Source organism: Sander lucioperca, chromosome 5 (genome assembly GCF_008315115.2).
Source record: "Sander lucioperca isolate FBNREF2018 chromosome 5, SLUC_FBN_1.2, whole genome shotgun sequence".
Classification (NCBI taxonomy): Eukaryota; Metazoa; Chordata; class Actinopteri; order Perciformes; family Percidae; genus Sander; species Sander lucioperca.
In genome coordinates, this window is record NC_050177.1 from 22,462,263 (window position 1) to 22,489,762 (window position 27,500).

The 27,500-nt window shown below is 40.6% G+C and overlaps 1 protein-coding gene across 2 annotated transcripts in view; it reads left to right on the forward strand.

Annotated features, from left to right (window-relative positions):
- robo2 (roundabout, axon guidance receptor, homolog 2 (Drosophila)) overlaps positions 1-27,500 on the forward strand; it is a 398,552-nt gene that overhangs the window by 1,697 nt on the left and 369,355 nt on the right. Inside the window, exons 1-3 of one of the 2 annotated variants that reach the window (XM_031297357.2) lie at positions 5,898-6,000; positions 6,798-6,953; positions 10,847-10,978. In XM_031297357.2, coding sequence (XP_031153217.1) covers positions 10,861-10,978 — 118 coding nt within the window. In that variant the 5' untranslated portion in view covers positions 5,898-6,000; positions 6,798-6,953; positions 10,847-10,860. Of the gene's footprint in view, positions 1-5,897; positions 6,001-6,797; positions 6,954-10,846; positions 10,979-27,500 lie in introns of those variants that run through there. The other variant, XM_031297358.2, reaches the window with a different exon arrangement.

Genomic DNA, 27,500 nt, shown 5'->3' on the forward strand with positions numbered 1-27,500 from the left:
GGTTATATTGACATCCAACTACCTGTAATATTTTCCAAACATTGTTTCAAAACGTTCGCAGCTTTTAGTTTGTGTTTAAGTCTTTAGCAAATCCCTTAGCATCCTCATCAGTGACCAATTGGCTATAAAATGCATATTTAAAGGTTATGTATTTTATAGGTTTCTCATATCTGTATATTCTGGCATCGAACCACCTGTAATAGGTCTCAGACACCCTCTTACAAATTTCACAGCTGTTAGTTTTTTAAAAAGTATTTAGCAAATCCTGTAGTATCCTCATCAGTGACCTATTGTCTCTAAAATGCATATTTAAAGCTTTTCAATTCAATGGCTTGCTTATTTATGAATATAATCACATCAAACCACCTGTAATATGTCTCAGACATCCTCTCACAAATTTCACAGCTGTTAGTTTGTGAAAAAAATCCTTTGAAAATACCTTATCAATATCAGTGATCTGTTGGCTATTTAATGCAAATTTAAAGATTATTATTTCAACACATTTCTCATTAAAGAATATATTGACATCCAACTACCTGTAATATTTTCCAAACATCATCTCAAAACTTTCACAGCTTTTAGTTTGTGTTTAAGTCTTTAGCAAATCCCTTAGCATCCTCATCAGTGACCAATTGTCTATAAATGCATGTTTAAAGGTTATGTATTTCATAGGTTTCTCATCTCTGTATATGTTGACATCAAACCACCTGTAATATTTCTCAGACATCTTTGTGTTAGTTTGTTAGTTTGCTTTTAGTTTGTGTTTAAGTCTTTAGCAAATCCCTTAGCATCTGCATAACTAAAGTGCATATTTAAAAATTATTATTTTAATAGGTTTCTCATTAATGATTATATTGACATCAAACCACCTGTAATATTTTTAAGACATCTTCTCACAACTTTCACAGCTGTTAGTTTGTAAAAAAAAATACTTTGAAAATACCTTATCAATATCCCTGATCTGTTGGCTATTTAATGCATATTTAAAGGCTATTATTTCAACACATTTCTCATTTCTGAATATATTGACATCGAACCACCTGTAATGTCTCAGACATCTTATCACAACTTTTGCAGTTGTTAGTTTGTGAAAAACTCTTTAGCAAATCCCTTAGCATCCTCATCAGTGACCTATAGTCCATAAAATGCATATTTAAAGATTATCAATTTAACAAAAATGACTTGAAACAATATGTAAAAAACTATTTACAAAGAAAATGCACAGCACACCAAAGAGGCTAACCTGGTGTGCTTTTGGGACAAGACAACCTTGAGAGAGGGCCTCCTTGTGTACTGAGGCCACGCCCCATCAGAATATTACATTTTGTGTTCAGCAATAAACTGAACAGCGCAGACTGCCACGTCCCGGTGCCGGAATCCCCCACAGGGAAACACAGCCACACTCCACAGCCGCCAGCACCCCAACCACTGCGTCAAATCCAGCCACCAGCCAACGGCAACGCAGCGATGCCCCGCGCAGCGATGCCCCGCGCAGCGATGCCCCGTGCAGTGATGCCCCAGGCACCAAAACGAGGAAATGAAACCCCCGGCCCCTATTCGGCCCCGCCACCACCGTCACCGCACCCTGGCACCCAACCCTATCCCCCACACAGTCCACAGGCATGCCGGCGCACCACCAGGCCATCGCGGCAGGCACCAGCCCCGGCAAGGCCACCCAGCCCAGGCCAGAAGCCCGCCACCCCCAACTCCCTGCGGCCCTCCCTCCCCAGCAGCGAAGCAGCACCCCACACACACCCCCCCGCCACCCGCCAAAGGAAAGGGACAGCAGCGACAGCCCCCCAGCCCCAGGGGGCCAACAAACGGACTCAGCCCCTAGGACCCACCTGCCGACCGGACGAAACCCAGAGCAGCGTGGCCACAAACACCCACCCTGAGTAAGTGATAGATTTATTATTGATTTTTAATAATGAATACTAATGTAAATTTGATTTTAACAGTTGTGAAAGTTGTGAAAAGATGTCGAGACATATTACAGGTTGTTTGATGTGATTATATTCATAAATGAGAAACCTATTGAATTGATAACCTTTAAATATGCATTTTTTATACAATAGGTCACTGATGAGGATGCTAAGGCATTTGCTAAAGACTTTTTCACAAAATAACAGCTGTGAAAGTTCTGGGAGGATGTCTGAGACCTATTACAGGTGGTTTGATGTCAATATATTCATTAATCAGAAAATGGTTGTAACTACCATCGTTATTGGTAACTATAGCCTACATCTTTATTTATCTTTATTTATTTTTACTAATTCACAAGTGTGAAATGTGTAATGGCTCTCCCTCTCTTTAATGGAAGTGGTTTGAGATTTCTATATTGTAAAACAAAAAAGTTAATAAAGATTTAAATGAGTGGAGTTGCAATTTTACAACGGTCCCTAAGTACATCTATTGTGACGGCGTGTTGGACAGACATTCAGTTCTTTGAGCTCTGAACTGTGTCGTTATTTTTGATGATTTTGAGTTAAAAATAAGTGTGTCTAAATAAGCTCTCCAACATACCCTGAAACTAGGGGAAATCGAAGTATTGACACGGAGCTATTGAAGGTAACATCCGCGAAAACCGACGAATGTCAAACATTAAACTAACTTCACCCAGGTCTATTCTTAGTACTATTTAAGTTTTTGAGACAGAAAATACTCCCTCTGGATTAAACTTTGAGAAGTAGGAATGGTTGAAGAATTCAATTTTCATTTTTATAATACATAAATCATTTGTTTTTTGTTATCTGCATTTCACCTAGAACCTGGAATAGACAGTTCGATTACCCTTATGTCTATGAGCACATTGATTCTTGAACAATTTATTTCCATGTGAGCAGTATTGAGACAGGCCACATTATGGGGTGCTTAATGTCACTCAGCATTTCTATTTTCAATATGTAATTCTTGAATTTACAGTAACTATAATAAGAACTGGTGATGAAGTGTTCTCTACGGTGGCCGAGACTGTTTAACACAAATACAAAAGCTTAAACACAAACATAAAAGCTACAACACAATACAAAATATATATATAGCTTTTGTGTTTGTGTTGTAGCTTTTGTATTTGTGTTATATAACACAAATAAAAGTATACATATACATAAAAAGTATATACATATGAATAGGGGTGCACGATATTGAAAAAATGTGATATTGCGATATCGATAATGAATATTGCGATATCGATATTAATTTCGATATTTTTAAACATATGTAAAATTACCAAAGTTATGGGAAAACGCATAAAACAAATAAAAGTTTTCTTACAACACAAGGTTTATTTCAACTGACGGTCATATTGGACTGGTCCAACATGTGTCTACAGAACAGGACATGTTCTACTGGTTGGACAGTATAAAATAAATAAATAAAGAGCATGTCTATAGAACAGGACATGTTGTACTGGTTGTATATACACTACAGTATAAAAAACAATGCAATGCACATCTGTTGGCTTAAAGCCAAAGTATTTCCAAGCTACCGAGGAGGAGGCATTACCCTACAGTCACATTAGCTACAAGAGATAGCTACCATTCATTTTCAATGGGAGTGGCCGTTTGGCCAGAGTGAAGGCAGCGTGAGGGCAGCTCACGTCGAAGAAAATAATTCAAGATGGCGGACAACGTATTTATTTATTGTATTTATATCCGATATGTTTGGCATTTAATCTCATATATTGTGTTACTTTTATCGAGAAATAAATACTTTTAAATCCAAAAACATTGTTCTTGTGACTTAACAATACCTCTGAAGTAACTTTTAAGACGTGGTTTAAGGTAGCACCGGAGAATTTCTGTTTACTGTTGCCAAGCAACCAGGGGTAGGCTAGGTACGCCCAGGAGCACCCACAAGCGAGTGCATGTCGCTCTCTTTTGTAGCTAATACTTTTGGCCTTTTCAATCTGTTATTTTGTCGTCTCCCAGAGCAACACTCATTTTCTTACTTTTGTGTTCTTTTTGCTCCACTCTTCGCTCTCTCTTTAGCTCCTTTCTTTTCTTTCGCTTCGTTTTATGGTTCTGCGGAGGCTCCACGGTGTGTGGGTCGAGCATGTGGGGGTGTGTGTGTGTGTGTGTGTGTGTGTGGAAGAGCGAAGATAAGGTGAGAGAGTGACGGCGATTTTCTTCGGAGCGAGTAGTGACCGTAGAGTGTTAGTGAGAGAAACTGAGTGAGTGTCTCCTCTGTTCTTTCTGACCACGGTAGAAAATCTGTAGCAGGAAAAGTTAACCCTCTCCTTGATTTCATGTTGTTGATGGAGAAGGAGAACCAGGAAATGAGTTGGGGGGGGGGGGGGGAAATACAACGCTACCAAATGATGTGTATTTTTCGAGAGGTGCATCAAAGAGTATAGACGTAACAAGAGGAGAAACTCAATGGAACTGCAGCTCCGCCATCTTGGACTGAATGTAACACAACGTTCTATTGAGTTTCTCCTCTTGTTGCTTCTATACTCTGGGTACATGTTGGGCGGGATGCAACGCAAACAAAATATTGCGTAATTATCGCGAGACTTTCGGTATAATATCGAGCAACGTGATATCGCGATAACGATATTGAGTCGATATATTGTGCACCCCTACATATGAAAGTACAAAGATATTGAACAACATTGCTTATTTGTGACAGTCACGTAGCGACAGTAATCATAATTAGCCAGGAACCATGTTTCACTTTCTTCTCAAACATACAAGAACTTTCCTCCTCCGGCTCCATTTGTCAACAACACACTCACTTCCGTTGTTGCTTATGTATTTGTGTTGTAGCTTTTGCGTTTGTGTTGTATGTTTGTGTTGTAGCTTTTGCATTTGTGTTGTAGCTTTTGTGTTTGTGTTGTAACTTTTGTGATTGTGTTGAACTGTCTCTGCCACCATAGTTATCACATTGTGTTTTCTAAGCAAAGGAACTGTGAATTGAAAGGGAACATTGGCATATGACTAATGTACTTTTTGGACAGCAGGGTGTATAGTCAGCAGGAAGAGTGTCCTTCAGCCCTAGACCCTGGTTCAAGTCCCTATGTCAGCAAATGTTTTTGTGGAAATTGCTGAATTCTTACACCCTGGTAGCTGACTTCTTCTCTGACCTTCGTCGTCATAGGCAGTGACGTGATTACAGAGGTTTGCTGAAATAATGTTAACATTGATAAGGACTTAAACGCTAAAGTGATTACATTACAAAGTGGTTGGTACAGTTATGCTGCCTGTCAGTTAGAAATATGTTTCAGCAGTAAAACAAGTCCAGAAATCAGCACATTGTTTTCATAATCCCTTTTTATAAAGTTATTTGAGAGAACTGACGGACGGCTCAAACAGGCCAAGCCTGTGCCTAAATTGCAAAAGCATTGGTTTAAAAATGATGAGAACCTACAGTTAGAGAAGCATACACACTTGAGCTACCCAATCTAACCACAGTCTGCCTTTTTCAATTGTGTAGCTCCATTAGAGTAGTTGAGAATAAAGGCTTGCACAAGGGCACAGTTTAATTGCCAATACATTTTTGACTTTTCATTCACCTTCCTTCAATTATTGAACAGCAGTTTTGTGTATAGCCCAACCAATACTGACAGATATCCATATTTGAGAGCTTAAAAAATCTGAGAATTATACATTGGTTTGACTAATACCTGGAACAGTCATTCCTAACCCATAAGGTTCTTATGAAATGGAAACGTTGTTCACTGCTCCAGATCTTGGATACAACTTAGCAACGGGAGATATTTCTAGTCCGCTCAGCTCTTAGAATCCCAGCTATGAGCCAGAAAGCTAATGTTATGCTAGCAAGATTCAAAGTCAGTGACATTGTGTACGGTTGACAGGCAATAAATATAATTTGACAGTATGTTTAACAACAAGACAAGCTACCTATCCAACCCTGTCGTCATCCCCAAATCAACAGACTTTCAAGAACAAATACTGTGATACGCCATGTGTACTGTTGGCTGCACCCTGAAGTTGAGAGTTGAACAGCGAATGGGTTGAGAGATGACCTCTGTGATACAAAGTAGGTTTAGAGAGGCAGTGTAATTTATTTCTTATCTTGTGTGTTAGCGCCATCCTGTGGTGTTCAGAGGCACTAAAGGACTGCACTCAGTTTTCGAAATAAGATTCCGATTTTTTTACTTCTCATTTCATTTAGCGCAGTTTTCAGAACGGAGGACAGACATTTTCACCGGAACTACTTAGTAGGTATATCACATTTTAATGGACACCCTGCAGCCAATCAGAATCGAGTTTTCACCTAGACCATGGTATAATGGCCGATATATCGGGCCGGCTCTGTCTAGCTCCAGATTTTTGCTGCCCTGTGTTATTAACACTACTTTACTGTCTTTCTTTTTGTTTGGCAGTGGCATGTAACATCTATCCTGTTCTTATCCATTGAGTTTTTCCATGATACTTTTGTTTTCCTGCATTTTACTGTGAATTTCAAATGTTTTCTATTAATTTGTGCATTGAAAAGGCTGTAGGGTACGCTGTCTAGTGCTTGAATAAGATCCTACATAGATTGTGATTTAAGTGCACAGAAGCCCGGCTTGTGATTTGAAGCTCAAAAGCTGAAATGCAGCAAATGAATAGAAAAGGAAACCACAGTACTGAGGGAAAGTGAAATCAAATTAGTTTCACTCTGCGATTTTTACCCCGTGCACATTGGCTTACCAAGAATGCAGCTCCTGACAATCTACATTATCGAAGCAATCTGTCTCTCTTTTCCTTTTCTTCTCATTCCCATCCATTGGTTTTTCTCTCCTTTTCTTTTTTTCCCTATTCCCCTCATTTTCCCTCCCTCTATCTTTGCAGATGGGCTGTTTGGCCGGTGAAAGGGAAGAGAGCTGTGCCAGTGGTGAGTGTACAGCGGAGGCGAAGAGAAGAAACTCAGTCAGGCAGCAGTGGGAGCTGGACTTGTTCGTGGGATATACAGCAGAAAGGCAACGCGGAGGTGCAGATACAGTACAGGTACTACGTGTGTGTGTGTTTGTTTGGGGGATGGGGCTGTAAAGTAGTCGTATGTAGAACTAGATTATGAGTTCTTCATGATTTGTTATTAGAATAATGTTAGCCTTTCCCTTGCAGTTTATTTAAGACTGTCCTTTTCTGAGACTTAAAATTTTGACTTAACATATTTTAGAAATTAGTTACAAACAAATGAATTTATGTGGACAAAGTGTCAGCTGTCTTCATTGTTTAAAGTAAATCTTTATGTACCTTTTTTATTGAGTTTATTGAGCACGTTGAGCATGTTACATGAATGACATATCTATTTTATGCTTAAAGATGCTTGTGATTAGTGTTTTCCCTCTGAATATTCAGTTAGCTGAATGGTTTTCAGCTCTTGTTTAATATTCTGCTGTGATTGTATAAATCATAAATAATCCAAATTGCTGCAGAAAAGGGAATCTCTGGAGTAAAACCTAACCATTTATTTTATTAGACATATACAGCAGATGAGTACATGATGCAAAATGTACTGTAAGCTCTCAATTCAATGTTTTTTGCAGTTGTACATGAGTTGATTGAATGTGATTGGTGTGCCCTAGGTGTAACAATACAAACAATTCAATAAACGCTAGCTGAAAAGGCAAAGGGTTGCGTGAAGGTCACCCACGTTTTGGCAGCGCTCAGAGCCCAACACACAATCACTGTTGTTGCTTATGTAAAACGGTCAAGAATAGATTTAAAATATATTATAGGCAAAATGTTGCTGTGGGTTGCACTCACGCACGAATAGCGCTAGTGAAAAGCGAGGCGTTTTGCGGGCCTACGAAGACAGCTGGATTAATTTAAAATAGGAACTTGTCATACTGCACGTGAGACAGAGGACTAAAACGCCTCCTGTGCACACGCCATAACTTGATAGTGGGATTGAGATTCATCTTGGCGGACACTGATGGTCCCGATTCGAAAGAAGTCACTCTGGAAGTCACACTTCATATTGCTGCAACACCTTGTTTGGAAGCTAGTTACAAAATGTACCTACAGTCCCTGACAAAAGTCTTGTCGCTTGTGTACAAATTGACCTGAAGTGCCGCTGAAATATATTTCTAATCAAGATGTTTTTACAAGAAATGGCTCATTTTAATCCCAACAGCTTTTGTAATAATGTTTCAGTGCAAAACGAAACTGTCAAAAAGTATTCTAATATTCACAGCTTGGTAAAGCCCATTGAGTCAATTTTTGCAAAGACATAAGTGTTGTCGCCTTGTCATATGAGCTTCACCTGTGACTAATAATGGATCAATTAGGTCTCAGGTGTGTATAAAAACAACCCCAGTACACTAGACCTTCACATCAACTGCAACTAGACCTCTGCAAACATGCCTAAGATTCACCCTGAGACTAAAGTTTTGATTATCAAGAGGCTGAAGACCAGATCCACTGCTGATGTGGCAGACACCTTCAATGTGTCTCAGCGTCAAGTACAGAGGATAAAAAAAACATTTGAAGACACTGGAGACGTTTTTGACAAGCCCAGGTCAGGCAGACCCCGCAAGACAACTGCTCAAGAGGACCGTTTGTTGGCTCGAAAATCCAAGGCCAGCCCATTTTCCACTGCAGCAGAGCTCCACGAGACCTGGTCACCTGAAGTCCCTGTGTCAACCAGAACAGTTTGTCGGATTCTGTCTCGAAATGGCCTCCATGGTCGAATCAGTGCCCAGAAGCCGGCACTAAACAAAAGACAATTGAAAAACCGTGTGGCATTTGCCAAGGCCCACAGCCTGCTAAAAGGATGGACGCTGGAAAAGTGGAAGAAGGTGGATTTTTCAGATGAATCTTCTGTTGAATTACACCACAGTCGCCACAAATATTGCAGGAGACCTACTGGAGCCCGCATAGATCCGAGATTCACCCAGAAAACAGTGAAGTTTGGTGGCGGAAAAATCATGGTCTGGGGTTACATCCAGTATGGGGGTGTGCGAGAGATCTGCAGGCTGGATGGCAACATCAATAGTCTAAAATACCAAGAAATCTTAGCTACCAACCATAAAAGAGGCCAAATTCTGCAGCAGGATGGTGCTCCATCGCATACTTCCATCTCCACATCAAAGTTCCTCAAGGCGAAGAAGATGAAGATGCTCCAGGATTGGCCAGCCCAGTCACCAGACAAGAACATCATTGAGCATATGTGGGGTAGGATGAAAGAGGAAGCATGGAAGACGAAACCAAAGAATATTGATGAACTCTGGGAGGCATGCAAGACTGCTTTCTTTGGTATTCCTGATGACTTCATCAATAAATTGTATGAATTATTGCCAAACCGCATGGATGCAGTCCTTCAAGCTCATGGAAGTCATACAAGATATTACATTTGTATCTCACAGCACCACTACTTAATTTGCTGACATATTTTTGTATTTGCAGTAAATTTGTTCAATTTCTGTATAGGCGACAAAACTTTTGTCTTGCCAAAATTTGACCTTTCTGTCTTGATTAAATGATTTTTCAGTGAAACTAGTTTATTTCAGTGCATTAAACATCATTTGGGAGGGTTTTAGCTTTTCATATGAGCTATTTCTAACCCCAATTGATTAATTAAAAGTCAGGTTAATAGCAGGTGTTTCTACAAAATAGATAAGCGACAAGACTTTTGTCAGGGACTGTACTATTGCAATACATTTTTTCAGCTCTCAAATACATAATAGGTCTTTTTACCCCCCCATCCAATCAGTAGCGAGTGACATACAGTATCCAACACACTGACATCTTTTTTCAGCCAACGAAGTTGATTGTTTTCCACTTAGTTCGAAGAAAGAAGAAAGTTATTTAAGTTGTTATTTCTGTATAATCTACTAACAATCTATACAGCTGTGTCAATCTCTGTTGCAATTTTTTGGCCTGGCACAGGAAGGTGACATACCTATTTTTCCTGCCTATAAAGCTCTAATCGGCTCTGTAGTTTTCTAACCAGGGAAACGATTTCCAATGGAACACAACACCAGAATTTAAATCCTATTTGGAACATTGAAAAAATAGGATATATGCAAGTGCAGTGTAAGGAAGTATCAATTTTATTGTAACACATGTCCATTGATGCAATGGTGCCAAATAATTAATCTCTTTCATGGGTGTCAAGATGTGAATATAAATGAGTGCGTAAAAAGTGTAGGCCTATTGATTTCATTCTTCCTTTGGAAGCCTGTTCCTTTGGAAATGTCAGGGTGAATGCTTGGGTGAATGCTTGCTTACACTACGTGGCAAAGTAAACTTTGCCACGTAGTGTGCATCAGTTGTTAGAGTGACTGGATGGAGCTTTTTGCACACACATTTTGTCAGTTGTTTGCCATTCCTAAAGATCACTTTGGAACTTGTCCAAGTAGGTTTAGTAGTAATTCCAAATGTATTCTTTATGTAGTTGGTTTTAGTTTTTGGTCAAACTACCCTCACTCACCAAATATTAAAGATCTGTGTAAAAGCTAATCTGTTAGTTTGATCAAAACTGCTTTGATATTAAATTTGTGTATATTATTTTTAGTTGCTTTACTTTTTATTTGCTTGATTGTTGAAGAAATAATCCTTTATTAGATGTTATGGCAATACAATACATTTTCGTATTGAATGCATGTTTACAATTGTGTTAGAAGCAGACTCTAATAAATTGTTGGTCAGTGAATGTGTTTTGTATTAATAGCTGTGGTACTTTGACTGCAGACTAATATTTTGTGCTTAACATTTGGTGAATTAAATATGTGCCAGATGATTTTTCTTTTGTGCTGGCCCTCATGAGCCCAGTAGTCTCATATTTTTCTTATTTTTTCATACCAATAGCGTTTTCCCTAACTATATCAAGACATGCAAGTAAAGTGAGAATGTTTGTCAAGCTTGTTTCTCACTGAATATCCATTTTACCCTAGTATCCAATGGTGCCATGTCCACAAGGAGCCATAGCAGTGTGGGATTCAAAGCATCACCAGTGGGTGTGCCTTCTTCCACCCTCCAGCTCCTTCTAATTCTCTGTGGTCGCTTACTGGATGCCCAGGGTCAAGGTAAGAATCACATATTTTCTACTGTTTCTTCTTGGCCTGGCTGCAAAACGGAGAGCTTGCAAAGGGAGAGGGTTAATGCCACAAGGTAAATATGATAGGACTATAATGTTCTGTATTGCTCCCACACTTTAAACTAAATGAAAATAATATTTAATCAGATACAGTAAATAAAAGTAAATGAACCCTGTGCATAATGTGTGAAACAGAGCACAACACAAAGTAACAACAGTATGATACAGAATGAGACTATTTAGCAAACAGGACTGAGTAAAATAGTTAATAAATAATTGCAACCAAGTGTTAAATGTGCAAAGGTACAGTATTTTAGGTAGGTAGTAAGATATCCGATTGTAGACCAGAATTAATCCTCATATCCTACGGAGACAAGGCCACTATGTCCTCTGCTGTCAAAGCACTCCACTGGCTTCCATCCCTCCCTGTGACTGGTTTTATTTATAGCGTGGCAGGGATTGCTACACTAACAAGTGACGAGTGCTCAAAATATGCACACAAGAACGCACATGCAGCACACTAGTGCCAACTTTCAGGGGTGGTAAGGGGCAGCAACAAGGTTAATGCACGAGAATTGGGAGCAGTGTATCAACTCTTATAAAATGGCTCTGATTAATGGGCCTCAGCTGTGACATAGGCCAGGGTGAAACGTGTGGGAGGACAGGAGAGGACAAATGCCAAGCCAAGAGAAGATAAGAGCCATCTTTAGAAACAAATATCCAACATTTACCTGGCGTTACGTTTCTCTCAGCTGCTTTTTGTGTTAGAAAAGTATTGAGAACTACTCCCACTTGTGCTAAAGGTTAAAGTTACACTTATTTAGATAAAGAAAGGAGGTCCCAAAACTCTTGAGCTTCCAGTCTGAAACTTTTTGTTTTGAAATTGTTCTAATTGTCTTGCACTGATAACTGCAAATCAAAGGCTTAACATAAGCTTTGTAAAGATTATTAATGTTGATGTTGCATGTACCTGAGGATACATATTTTAATGTGTTTGCTAGTAGTACTGTAATGGCAAGGACAATCCCTTTTTACATCGTCTATTGACAATGCTAGTGCTGGCAGGTCAATCATTTCCATCTCTCAAACTCTCTGGGATGAATTGCAATGTAGTAAACTGTAATGTGGTATTCCTCATTTGCACAAGCTGTATAGCTGTTTCCTTTTTCAGTTGATTCATATGCAATTCATCAATGTGTTCATAGTAGTTTTGTATTTTGTTGAATCATTTATCTATCCATTTATTTACCAAACCATCAGTTCCATCATTCCACATGCAATTTTATAAGATTAGGTGAACTGCTGACCCTTTAACTACTCAGTGTACCTCTGGTGATGAATGTGGCCAGCTACAATTCAGGTTATCATGTGTCTTGCATATCTGTGTAATGGAAACTAATTTCAGTGATCATGCAGAGAAGTGAACACAAATGCACTGTAACAAGAAGCTTCTTGCATAGTACAACCTTTAAACACTGAATAGCTGTCAGAATACACGTGCGGGGTACAAAGGGGAGTAATACTGTTTGCTTTCAGTATTACAAGTTATACATACAGTATTACACAAAGAAGTGATGTGTTCACACTTTAAATACCACTTGCTGCATTTAATGTAAAACTTAAGTGTATTTATATGCTTAGATGTTTTTTTTCACTGCACTGTGGTTTTTGGAAAAGAGTTTCTTTGTTGTCCACATCTGGTTATTGGCTTTTCTGCGTCTATGCCTTCTGCTGAGGATATGGTATTCTTGTCAAGGTGAACTACAACTGCAGAGGCACAGGCAGGAGAGTGAGCTTTTCCTGTACACTTACAGTTCTCTATGCCAGATACGAATAAAGTCACTTTGGTGGCAGAGATAAATACCTTTTCTATTCAGTAGTTATCATGGCAATGTGAGCTTCAAAAGTAATTGTAACATTACATTACTTGTTTTCAGAATGGTATGTTAAGGCTTTTATTTTGATATAAACAGCATAAATAATGTTTGTTGCATTGTTGTAAATCCAATCAGTCAAAAATATTCTTGTTGTTCTTTTTGTTGGATTGGTGGGTAGAGCACAAAAATGTCTGCCCAAGTAACTCATTTAATACATTTTAAAGAATTAATCATGAAAATTGCACAGTTCTGGCCATTAGAAGCACTCCTCCCCGGTCTTCTTGAAACAAATTGGTGGCCAGTTAAAATTACAGAGTTGTACTGTGAAAATGGAAGTCTGTTATGCAGCAGACATTAGGAATCAGGCTTTTGAGAGATTAAAGCTGGACATCTTTAACGGGTTTCTCCCACAAGCCTTTAGATTACATTACATGGAAACTTTTTCACTTTTTTTAAGTGACTAAAGATGAGACTGTACTCTGTATGATGGTGATAAACAACATTTAACAACATCAGTGAGTGATGCTGCTTGGACAACATGTATTGAGAAACAAACTATATATAAACTTAGCACAAAAAGTAAGGAAATTTGTGTTTGGTAGATTATTTCTCTGTGGTAACAATGCTTTATGGCAATAAATCTTATACCGTTGGAAAGCCTGTTTAGTTCCCTTTCAAATGGTGCCCCATTTGTAAGGAACTTGCATTTGTGGGATGAGCAGCAGTGCTGAGTATGTGGGTTGCGCCCATGAAAAATTTGCCAAATCTTCTCTGCCAATGCCAAACAGCTTATTCTGCCATTGACTCGTTTGGTGGATTGGATGATTGTGCCTATGGCAGTTGGATCATAGGGTCAAAGTGTGGAGAAGACGCGGAGAACGCTATGCTGATTGCTGCACCGATAGAGTAACACCTTTTGGTGGAGGCAGTGTGATGGTGTGGGGCGGCATCTCCCTCACTGGAAAAACGAGGCTCGTAATCATTGGAGGCAATCTCAATGCAGAGAGATATAGAGATGAGATTCTGCAACCAGTGGCAATCCCATATCTCCACAGTCTGGGACTGAACTCTGTCCTCCAAGATGACAATGCTTGCCCCCACAGGGCGGGGTTTATCAGAGACTACCTCCAGAATGTGGGAGTGGAGAGGATGGAATGGCCTGCCAGCAGTCCTGACCTCAATCCCATTGAATACTTGTGGGATCAGCTTGGGCGTGCTGTTCGTGCCAGAGTGACCAACACAACCACGTTGGCTGACTTACGACAAATGCTGGTTGAAGAATGGGATGCCATCCCACAGCAGTGTGTGACCAGGCTGGTGACCAGCATGAGGAGGAGGAGCCAGGCTGTTGTGGCTGTGTATGGTTCTTCCACACGCTACTGAGGCTCCTGTTTGTGAAATGAATACATTGTTAAATTGCCAATATGTCTTGTTTCTTCAAACTTCAATCATCCAAACACCAAACGAGTCAATGGCAAATTTTTCATGGGCGCAACCCACATACTCAGCGTTGCTGCTCATCCCACAAATGCATGTTCCTTACAAATGGGGCACCATTTGAAAGGGAACTAAACAGGCTTTCCAACAGTATAAGATTTATTGCCAAAAAGCATTGTTACCACAGAGAAATAATCTACCAAACACAAATTTCCTTACTTTTTGTGCTAAGTTTATATTCTTTATATTTAGATCAGGTTTTAAAAGGTGTATTTACAAAAGTTGTGTTGTGGGAAAACAAGAATAGTCTCTCTGCAATAGTGTCCTCTGTGTGGAAGCGTGTGGTTTGCAGCGTCAGCCTGCAGCGGGCTGTTTCCGTGGTTGTCTCCCTCCCGGAAACAATCTCAATCTGAAACTCATCACACACGCCTGCAATGGCTGGGTTAAATCAGATCAATCAACTCATCAGGCTAACTACACACACTATCAGCTGACACAGACTATCAGCTAAAACGTAACATCTGACAACTGCAGGAAATGCATACGCATATTTAGTCTTTACTGTTTATTGCAGCTCTGACTGTGGGAATTCTGTGCTTAAACACTGACACCAGGACGTCGTCAGTCCTACCACAAAAAGAGCGATGAGAGAAGACATTAATTGTGAATCTGTGTAACAGTTTCTCTCCATCATATCATGACTTATTGATTTTAACATATCTCTCTAACACTCTACTAAGCACTTAAAAAAAAAAAAAAACAAGTTTAAAGTCTCACCATTTTCCCATCAATCCACCCACCCCCCTCCCAAATGCCCAAAAACTCACCCCATGAGTACACAAATAGTAAAAAATAAATAAATAGATAACGAGCAAAAACATATATGGCAGGAATAGCAATACTAAACAGCTGAAAAATGTCAAAATAAAGTACAAAAATAAGAGCAAGTTTTAAGCAACGATCTAGGTCAGGTTCAGGATATATTCCACGGTTGTTGTAGAGTTAACACACCCATAACACACACAGCATTACAGGACTTTGTCGATGAGCCTACTTATTCAGGAGGGAGAACAAAGACTGTTAAAGTTGGAAATAAAAGGCTGCCACTTTTTTAGAAATCCCTCACTACCTCCTCTGAGAACAAACTTGATCTTCTCTAGGTTTAGAAACGAGATGTCTTTCTGCCAGGAGGAGAAAGGGGGGGGGGGTTAACGATTTCCAAGCCAGGAGTATTCTCCGTCTCGCTAAAAGTGTGGCAAAAGCAATGTCAGTCTTGCTTGAATTAATAGGGAGAGGCTCAGTCGGCACTCCAAAAATGGCCAGCAATGGACAGGGCTGCACTCTAGTGTTCAGGACTGTTGAAAGCACATTGAATATTGAAGACCAAAAAGACGCAAGCCTTGGACAGGACTAAAACATGTGAGAGAGATGAGCTTGTGCACTACCACAGTGGTCACAGTTAGATTTGGAATCTGGGTATATTTCGGCCAGTCTCGCTTTGCTCAGGTGCACTCTGTGAACCACCTTCAGTTGTATTAAACTGAGCAGGGCGCAAGTGGAAGAAGAATTTACCTTGTCCAGTGCCTCCACTCCACCAATCCTCCGTCAGCCCCACCCCGAGTCCCACCTTCCACCTAGATCTAGTCTTAACAACATTGTCTTTAATCAGACACACAGTAATTCGATAAATGCTAGAGATAAACCCCTCCTGATTTGGTAGTATATCAAAAAGTTTCTCCCATAAAGATTGCTGGGGGGGGGGTTTAGGGAATGAATCAGACTGCGTACGTACAAAGTTGTGGACCTGAAGATAGCGAAATAGATTTGAATGCGGCAGACCAAATTTAAGACAGAGAGTCAAAGCTGGAGAAGGTATCACCCTCATACAGATCTTTGAAACAGTTTATACCTAGTCTGCCCCAGCATGCAAAAGTTGAGTCCAGAGTGGAGGGAACAAACGGGTGGTTATTGCTAATAGGCCCTAAGATGGATGCCGAGCGGAAATCAAAATGACGACGGGATTTGTATCCAGATCTTTAAAGTGGACAGAACAACAGGGTTCGAGGAGTGGCGAGAGGGAGAGAAAGGAAGAGGGGAGCAAACCAGAGCCATGAGGGAAGGTGAACGACACGATTGCGCCTCAAAGGTGCACCAGCCAGTTTCAGGGGTTCTCAACCAAGAAACAAGTTTTTGAATGTTCGTAGACCAGTAATAATGCATAAAATTGGGAAATGCAAGTCCACTAGTCAATCTAGGTCTGTTCAGAATGGCTCTGCTTATTCTAGGAACCTTCCCCCCCATATAAAGTGTAGCAACCCAGGGGACTTGAAAGCCAGATTCACAATGAAAATAGGAGACTCAGAGACAGTTAGCTTTAACTTAAAGTGTTTTTTAATAACTTAGGTCAGGAAAAGGGTAGTGGGACATACTTTAACTCAGGATTCTTCCCGTCCGGGGTCTGTCAGCCTTCAGGCAGTGTGTCTTTGGGTTTTTTAAAGCAGAGCGAGAGGTCAGTCCTTTTTCTAGCCAATCTCCTTACTGAACAACAGTGATGGGAATAACGGCGTTACTTTTTTTCGGTAACGAGTAAAAAAGTAAAACTGATTGCTCTTCCCATCTTAATAACGGCGTTACTGTTACTGCCAAAAAATGCGGCGCGTTACTATATTTGAAGCTGTTTTTTTTCATCAGACCAACTCTCTGAGTCTGAGCCGAGAGGCAAAGACTTTTTTTTACTGTTCTTCCTTGGTTAGTGGGCAGTGCACGTCCCAAGCGCATAAATGCTGACGATTGGCTGAGGTTGAGTAAAATGTCATGGTTTGCCAATCAGAGGTAGAGTTGGGCGGGTGTTCGACAGCACGCATAGTCAGACACACAAGAACAACACAAGCGAGTCAGTCAACGAGAGAGAGACAGGAATGGCGTTATGAAATTAAGGAGAGGGTTAACTTTTCCTGCTACAGATTTTCCACCGTGGTCAGAAAACACAGTGAGACTCTCTTGTTTCTCTCACTATATGACTCTAGAGTCGGTACTCGCTCCAAAGCTAATCGGCGTCACTCTCTCACTTCTCCCTCGCTCTATCACACACTCCCCACATGCACACACACACACACACACACACACACACACGCCGGCTTGACGTACACACCAGCGCACAAGTATAAACATCAGGCCACTTACGTTATTTGCACTACAAAGAGTGTATATATTTGTTATTTATTTTTGGTATAGTGCTTAACAAGCATAATTTAATTTTGCCCAGTTGTGGCCTGTTGAGGTGTTGTGTTATTTGTATGGATCCACTATATAAACATAATATCTACATACATGGCATTTGATTGGAGGCTAGTCTCACTTTGTCCCACAGCAACATTAAAATTTAGATTTGTGTACATTGTTTCTGTAAATAATGTATTGTATTAAGTGTCCATTTCATTATAATATTCAGATTTATCATAAATAATTGAACATGCACATGTATTTTAAGTTCCGTTAAAGAGGGGTGGAGGTGGGGTCATATTTGAGCATTTAGAAATTTACTTGAAAGTGACGCAATAGTTACTTTCTGAAGTAACTAGTTACTTTCATAATTTGTAACTGAGTAACTAATTTAGTTACTTTTTGGAAGAAGTAACTAGTAACTGTAATTACTTTTTAAAAGTAACTTGCCCAACACTGCTGAACAACAAACTCCTGCAGTGTTGCCTCTCTGGTCCTTGGTTCCTCACTCTCTCCCATGCAGCCTTGGGCTGGCTCTCTTAATGCCTTCTCCTGATCACCCAATGGGCTGCAGGTGTGACCAGTACCATGTGCCAAGTGACTGCAGTACTTGCACAGGCAGATAGACTTCCTCTATCACCTCCCCCCCCATCTGAGCCTATGGACCAACGTCAACAGTAACGTTACCTGAAAACAGTGTGTAGTTCCTTTTTTTAGCAAGTTTGCTTTATGTGTCATTGTGCATAAATATGAACACTATCGTTGCTGTCAACAGGCTCGTCTGCTAACGTTAGTTAGCGACAGTTACCTCGGAACAATCCAGCAAATAGAACGTACCCTAGAGTGCCGTTACCTGAAACAGATGATTTAACGTCAATTCAATTTTATTTATAGTATCAAATCATAACAAGAGTTATCTCAAGACACTTTACAGATAGAGTAGGTCTAGACTACACTCTATAAAGCCCCAACAATTCCAATAGTTCCCCCAAGAGCAAGCATTAGCAGTGACTATTGCGACAGTGGCGAGGAAAAACTCCCTTTTAGGAAGAAACCTCGGCAGACCCAGACTCTTGGTGGGCGGTGTCTGACGGTTGGGGTTATGACGGTACGGGATGTAGCGTGGCACAGCAGAGCATGGGTGGACGCGGTGGACGCAGCAGGACGTAGCCGGGCATTGCAGAGCGTAGCAGGGTGTAGCAGGTCCATAGCCACAGCTGCACCCAAGACCCAGGTCTTGGTGTCGCCCTAATCCGAGGCGATGTTCTGGGCGAAGAAGAAACATAAGGACTCCGGGGAGTAAACTCCCCAGAGCTAGGTTAGTAACAAGCACTTCTGAGACAGGATGTGCATAAAAGGAAACAAAAGAAAAGAGCGTGTCAAAAGAAGGAACTTCCTCGGCAGTCTAGAATTATAACAGCATAACTAGGAGAGGCAATATATTATTGATTATACGATAGGTAAATCTGATGACTGTAAAGAGAAGCAGAGAAAAGCGGTGGTGCTGTGTCTGCAGCTATACACCCTGCCCCGCCGGTCTAGGCGTTCACTGTAACTCCTCACTCCCTAACTAGAAGCTTTATCAAAGAGGAGAGTTTTCAGTTTAGTCTTAAATGTAGCGACGGTGTCTGCCCCCCGAACCCAGATTGGGAGCTGGTTCCACAGGAGAGGAGCCTGATAGCTGAAGGCTCTGCCTCCCATTCTACTTTTAGAGACTCTAGGAACCACAAGTAACTCTGCATTCTGGGAGCGTAGTGCTCTAGTGGGACAATAAGGTACTAAGAGGTCCTCAAGATATGAAGGAGCTTGACCATTTAGAGCTTTATAGGTCAGAAGAAGGATTTTAAATTCAATCCTGGATTTTACAGGAAGCCAATGGAGAGAAGCTAATACAGGAGAAATATGACAGTAGTGCTGGAGGCCAGGGCAATGCCATCCAGAGTAATTATATCTTCGGCTAATGAGGTTCGTAGGTGTTTCGGGCCCAGCACAATAACTTCGGTTTTGTTTGAGTTTAACATCAGGAAATTGTAGGCCATCCATGATTTTATATCTTTAATGCAAGCTTGAAGTTTAGCTAGCTGGCTGGTTTCGTCTGGCTTGATTGACAGATAATTGGGTGTCATCCGCATAACAGTGAAAGTTAATTGAGTGTTTCCTAATAATATTGCCTAGAGGAAGCATATATAAAGAGAATAGAATTGGTCCAAGCACTGAGCCTTGAGGAACGCCATGGTTAATTTTAGCGTAATTGGAGGGTTTATTGTTAACATTAACAAATTGCGATCGATCAGAAAAATAGGACTTAAACCAGTTTAGTGCGATTCCTTTAATGCCAACTAAATGTTCCAGTCTCTGTAAGAGGATGGTATGGTCAATAGTATCGAATGCAGCACTAAGATCTAATAAGACAAGTACGGAGACAAGTCCTTTGTTTGAAGCACTTAGAAGGTCGTTAGTAATTTTCACCAGTGCCGTCTCTGTGCTATGATGCTTTCTAAATCCTGACTGAAAGTCCTCAAATAAGCTATTGCTATGTAGAAAATCACATAACTGCTTAGCGACTACTTTCTCAAGGATCTTGGAGAGAAAGGGAAGGTTAGATATAGGTCTATAGTTGGCTAAGACCTCAGGATCGAGGGTGGGTTTTTTCAGTAGAGGTTTTATCACAGCTACTTTAAATGACTGCGGTACATAACCTGTCAATAAAGACATATTTATCATATCCAGCAATGAAGTGTTAACCACGGGTAATGCTTCTTTAAGTAGCCTCGTTGGGATTGGGTCCAAGAGACAGGTAGATGGCTTAGCTGAAGAGACCTTTAACATTAATTGTTGAGGGTTTATAGGATAAAAGCAATCTAAGTATATGTCAGGTCTAGTCGTTCTTTCTAGCAGTCTGTCAGTTAAAGGTGACCCATTAGAGGTTGGGGGCAAGAGGTGATGAATAGTATCTCTAATTGTTATAATTTTATCGTTAAAGAAACTCATGAAGTCATCACTACTCAGAGCTATAGGAATAGATGGCTCAATAGAGCTGTGGCTATCTGTCAGCCTGGCTACAGTGCTGAAAAGAAACCTTGGGTTGTTCTTATTTTCTTCTATTAGTGATGAATAGTAGTCTGATCTGGCCTTTCTTAGAGTCTTCCTATAGGTTTTCAGACTGTCTTGCCAGTCTAAACGAGATTCTTCCAGTTTGGTGGAACGCCATTTACTTTCAAGTTTGCGCGAGATTTGCTTTAATTTACGAGTTTGGGAGTTATACCAAGGCGCTAGTTTCCTTTGCTTCATCGTCTTCTTTTTAAGGGGAGCAACAGAGTCTAAAGTAGTCCGTAGGCAGGCCGTAGCACCGTCTACGAAATTATCAATTTGAGAGGGACTAAAGTTTACATAAAGATCCTCTGTTATATTACGGCACGGTAATGAGTTTAGTGCTGTTGGAATATCTTCCTTAAATTTAGCTATAGCACTGTCAGATAGGCTTCTAGTGTAGAAGCTTTTATCTAATTTTGTATAATCGGGTAGTAAGAATTTGAAAGTTATTAAGAAGTGGTCTGATAATAAAGGATTTTGCGGGAATACTGTTACATCTTCAATTTTGATGCCATATGCCAGCACAAGGTCAAGGGTGTGGTTAAAACAGTGCGTGGCCTCATGCACACTCTGACTGAAACCAATTGAATCTAGTAGTGAGTTGAAAGCAGTACTAAGGCTATTGCTGTCAACGTCCACATGGATATTAAAATCACCTACAATAAGTACTTTGTCTGATTTTAGGACTACACATGATAAAAACTCGGAGAATTCCGATAAAAATTCAGAATAATGACCTGGTGCTCGGTAGACAACAACAAATATAATAGGCTGTACTGTTTTCCATGTTGGATGCTGAAGATTAAGAACGAGATTTTCAAAAGAGTTATAATTTAGTTTAGGTTTAGGATTAATTAACAGGTTTGAGTCAAATATGGCTGCAACTCCCCCTCCTCGGCCTGAGCCTCTAGGAATTTGAGTATTAATATGAGTGGGAGGAGTGGCTTAATTTAGCCTGACATACTCTTCATGGCCCAGCCATGTTTCAGTAAGACAGAATAGATCAATTTGATTATCGGATATTAATTCGTTTACTAGTATTGCTTTAGAAGACAGAGATCTGATATTTAGTAGACCGCATCTAATTTTCCTATCCTGTTCTATCATTGCAGTGGTAGTTGTAATTCCAATTAGGTTGTTAAGTATTGCCCCTCTTTTGGTTACCTGTGATTTAACTGATCTGAGTCGAGTTACAGACACTGTCTCGTTTTTTGGGGCAGGTTGCGGCTGACGTGAACTGGATGCTAAATTGACTATGTTTGCAGTCAACTTCTTATTACTTAGGGGATTCAACACTTTGTATGGTCTATTGTTGATTATAACTGGAATAGGACTAGTACTACATGTCACGTCACTGCTCATTTTACACAGTTTAGCAACAAAACTAAACGCTGAGGGAAGATTACTACGTTTTTAATGTTGGTTTTGAGCGGTATGCATCCCCACTAACCTGGAAAGCGTTTTAAACAGTAACGTTAATACAAGCGTGTCGGAGGAATACAGCGTCTTCTTTTTTTTTTTTTTTTTTTTTAACAGCGTCTCCTACAGCGGGACCACAGCGTTTGCTAACGTTAGCTTCTTGTCTGATAAACAGTAAATTCATCAAAGCCAGTGTGCCCAACGCTATTTTCCAATAAACTGTAGCTGTCATATTTCACGGGACCCGCGTGAGTGCGGTTTTCATGTTCCAGTTTTTCAGCCTCAGAGGGGAGAGAGAGCGGCTGACTGTTCGTGCCGTGTATAATTACGACTTTATGACATTTCATAAACAGCTGATTGAGCGGCAGTGCGCCGGTGCTACATGCATATAGCGGAAACCCTGCATGTGCACGTGTGGTGTTGATGTTGCGCGATGTAAATCATGCGGCACCCGAGTGAATTTGACCAGCATAAAATCGGCATATGTCAGACTGACCGGCAGGTCGCCGGTCATGGCCGATGACGTGAAAATCTGCCAATTCCGGTCACCAGCCGGTCAATCGGTGCATCTCTAAAAAAAACGGCCATTAATTTTATGGGATCTGAGCCTTCCATACTCTCTGGGATACCGATCACTCTCAAGTTGGCTTTATGTGAGCAATTCTCCAGGTCATCCACTTTGTCAGCCAGCTGAGCGTTCTCCTTTTTCAGTTTAGCACAGGTGAACTCCAATTCCACGATTCCGTCATCGTAGTCAGATAACCCAGTCTTGACAGAGGTGATCCGTTGCCTGTGGGCTTCCAAGGTGGATTGTATTGCACACAGAGCCAGAGCGGTGTCAAACACTGCCTTCATATCGATGAGTAGCGCAGAGCGGAGATTTTCCAAATCACTGGGCAGGTCTGTGTTGCTAACGTTAGCTGGTGATCCTGTTGAGCACTTAGCAGCAGCAGCAGATGTAATAGCTGGGATGCTAGCTGAAGTTATACTTGATGTTTTGTCATTTCTCTTCAATTTTCCTGTCATGATGCAAGGCGTAATGCAACAGTCATCACTTAATCTTAAAGCTACTGTGTGAGGTTAATGGTCAATCGTCAAATAACTGAAATAATTGTGCGGGAACCACTTTCTTCTCAACTACTCCGTCTCCATGCTAAACTGGAAGTCCCCACTGGGTTTGTTTGATTTCTAGACTAAACTGTCATATAACTCTCATACATCTTCATCTGCCAAGTCAGGATTTCTAATTAAACAATCAATGTGAATGATATGCAAGTAATTTCTCAGACTGGACAACCCTGGGTACAACACTGTATGCACTTCAGCTGCTTGTAATGTGCCAAAAGACAACTCTGCTTTATCAGCAGCTGTGGAAGCCTGCCAACCACCTTGCAGATTGATTTTTTTATTACCAAGAATAAATGGATATTGAATCAGTGAGTAACGTAGTGCCCTGGCAATGAAGACACTAATGTATTTAAGTCTAGTGTGGGAAAGTACAGTTTGACAGCTAAGCTGATTCTATTAGGTGTATTGTTATACAGTTAAACAATGAGAAGTGCCCAAACCTGCAAGTAGAAACATTGAGAGACTCATTACACTGGCAATGGTTGTTTTTTCAACCCCTTTTTTAACTACTGTATTATTTGCCATGCTCTGTTTGTGTTAAATCTAATATAATAAAACAGGAAACTGTCACTTTATATGAAGCCCATATCTATGATGCACAAACTCTATCTTAATTAAAGCCTCATAAGAGCTTCTATAAACTTTCTTCATGCATTATGATGTTATGTAACAACCGTCTAGTTGATCTTGACACCTGAGCCAATGTTCAAAACCTTGAGAGAGCATGGCAGACATTCAAAGTGGAATTGTGGTGGCACAGAGGAAACAGAACTTGCTGAAAGAACATCTGTAATAAGTGAGTAGGAGTCCTTGCTCATTTGGCACGACCCACAGGAACCACATTCTGGGGGGGGGGGGGGATCATAAATTACAAAATACAAAAAGTATGATTAATAAGTCAAATAACCTTGCTTACCTGACTCACTGACTATCTCAATGCTTCTACAGTCTAACATATTTATGGATATATATGTTGATGTGTTACTTTTGACCTTTGACATAGTGCTGGGTGGTATACACCGGTTTTAATTTCCTGTATAATATGAATTTTTCATAGACACAAACATGTTTTGTATAAATGTACTGTATACCATGGAGCACAACAATTTGTAACATTAATAATTGTACATTTAAAAAAATTACACCGGCAAAATGCATTTTACATTTTTTTTATGTACTCCTAATCGTAGAATAAGCCACAACAAAACCTATAATAAGGCCCAGTCACGCAAGAAAAATATATAACAGTGATATACAGTGAAACCGCCAACATCTTAAAATATACCATGATGCAAATATGTCGTCATACCGCCCAGCGCTGCTGTCTTTATTAGGGATGCACCAATCCAAGTTTTTCTCTCCCAATACTGATTCCAGTTCCTAAACTCCTGATGTCTGGAAATACAGAGAATGACCTGGGGCCTGTTTCAGGAAGGAGGTTTAACAAACTCTAACAGTCTAACCCTGATCTCTGGGTTGATTTACCCTGAGATGGGAAACTCTGAGTTTTTGGTTCCAGAACAGCTGATTTGAGTTGGTTCAATCAACTCGGAGTGGGTTTACTCAGAGTTAAGCGTGTGCACCATCACAATAAAAAGGCAGCATGAATGGAGCCATGATACTACGATTCACCATGGTAACAACCACAAACAAACTGGTCGGCGGAAACACTCATGCGCACATAGAGCGAGTTTGAACATGTATTTGGTTAAAAAAAGCAACACAGCGGCTGCCGTAAAATAGCGAGAATTTGTGTGGGAGAAATTTGCTGCTCGAGTCAATGCGTAAGCTCTAATATAGTGTATTTATTTCATATTTAATCACAGGTAACCTATAATATTACTGGTGAAAGCTGGAATGGTAGGAAGCTGGAATGGTAGTAAGATGGAATGGTAGTAGGCTACACCTATAATTTCATTTAGGTGCAATCCTGCGGGCGAAAAAGTAAACTACTACTAATCCCATTCTGATGTTGCAGCACCATCATTAACAGAATTATGATTTACAATCATTTATTTCTTTTTAAAGTGCCCATATTATGAAAAAATCACTTTTTCGGGGATTTGGGGTGTTCTTTTGTGTCTCTGGTGCTTCCACACACATACAAACTTTGAAAAAAATCCATCCATGCTGTTTAGAGTGAGATACGGTTTCTGAATGTGTCCTGCCTTCAGTCTCTGGATGAGCTGTTCAAAATCGGCATGGCTTGTGACATCACAAGCCGAAACGAGCAGGCTAACCGCAACCATTAGCTCGTAGCGTTAGCGTTAGCATGCTAACGCTAATGCTAGCATGCTAATGCTAGCATGCTACCCATGGATGTATTAAGAGAACTGGATACAGTGTTCGGTGGGAAGCCCCGTACGTTCCAATGAGAGTGCTCAAAAGCGCATAAAGCAAACGTGGAGCTCGGCTCTTCCGCATTGTTGGCCCATAACGCTGGTTGGCTCACGATGGGCATGCGCACTAGCAACAATTTGTTTGCGTTGTCGTAGCAACATGCGCGTTCATGAGCTTCTCTGTCGTGTCTCTTACAAGTGGCGAACTCATGAACTCGCCGTTTTCATTGTCTAAAATATTCACTAATGTTAAACACTGTTTTCGTTGTTCCCGATCGTTTACATGCTTAGCTAAATAAACGATAGATGTATTTAGCTAGACAACCAAGGAGATTTAATAATTATGTTGTGCTACTAGCTAGCTACCTACTAACTAGCGCTAGCTAGCTGTTAGCCTGCAGTTTCGTGAACAAAGCTCATCCATGGCTTCAGCTCTCATCCACGTTACAAGCTTTACAGCATACAGCCCTCGGATGTATCATAAGAGAGAACCAAGGCGATGTAATCACTATGTCTGTAGTAACGTTATGTAGGCATATAGCTAGCTATGTATAGATCTTAATACAGCCATGCTAGCTACCCCTGATGTTAGCAACCAGCTAGCTAGCCGATAGCCCGCCAGTTTGGGAAACGCTAATGACGTTACATCCACGTAGCTAACAGGCTTTACAGCAGCTACATACATACATCCCTGGGATGTATCATGACTTCATAAGATAATACCATGGATGTATTAATAGAACACATGGTGAATTACAACCATTAGCTATATCCATTATTACAGCTAGCTACATGAGCTCGGGATAACAGTCATGTGAGCGGACGGGCGCAGTCCCGCGGCTCTGCTCGCGTCCACTATGCACGTTCATCATGCCAAATTTAATAATTCTGGATTCGCTTCTAGTGAATGTTAAAAATGTTAAATGTTAAACCTAACGTTTTAAACAAGGACCCTTTCAGTGTTCGGGCTGGTAAGTTGATATACCGAGAAACAAATTATCCGCTGAAATATAGACGTTTCTTTCGCAATGCAAAGTCTATGTGAAAAGTCTTTCTGGGCCATGGGGTGCAGTACCACCGTTATCCGCTAAGCCCATGGTGGCTTTTAGACTCGGCGCTCTTCCTGGGGGCTTGATGCTACCTCGTTCTCAATAGCAAAGCACTGCTACAACACACACAAGTTCACCATAATCTACAAAAGAACTACTTCCATGTGCGCCCTCATTTAGAAGTCTCCCAGCTAATCCTGCCTTGTAACTGACCGAAGTTGTAGAAACAGCCTTTCTTTTACTGTCTATGGAGCTAGCTAGCTGACATGATCTACATCTGAGCTACTGCGCATGTGCAAGTGCAATCAAAGATAGTACAGAAGAAGAAAAGCGGTCTCACTCTGTAGCTAAAACAGAGACCAGCTGAAAAGAGGATCTGCAGCAGTGAGAGAGAGCGATGCAGTACAACAAAAGTGTTTTTTGAAAATTAAACCATGTAAACCTATTCTGGTACAACCTTAAAATACAATTATGAACCTGAAAATGAGCATAATATGGCTGCTTTAATGTGTCTTACTGGTTTGTGTCCAGGGAACTCTACACAAACGTTTAAAACACGTTACAGAGCGAGGCACACTTTTCTGAAATGAAAGCGCGCTGTGTCAGAGGCAGGAGACTGAGAGAAACTCGAGGTTTATTGAAGAAAACCTGCTCCCGACCAGGTTAGGTTCACAGGCTCAGTTACCATAGTTACTGACTCAGGTTAAGTTACCTCTCTTTCTGAAACGGGCTGGAGTTACCCCTCCTTGTCAAGTTTGATTAACCTCTCTTTCTGAAACAGAAAGCCCAGAGTTTCCCTCATCTCAGGGTTAACAAACTCAGAGTTTTCACTAAATCTGCTTTCTGAAGTGGGGCCCAGGTGTCTGGTATATATTGATAAATAAGGCAATATTATGTACCAGGGACTTAATTCATGTAACAAATAGCAGAAACACATGATTATATAA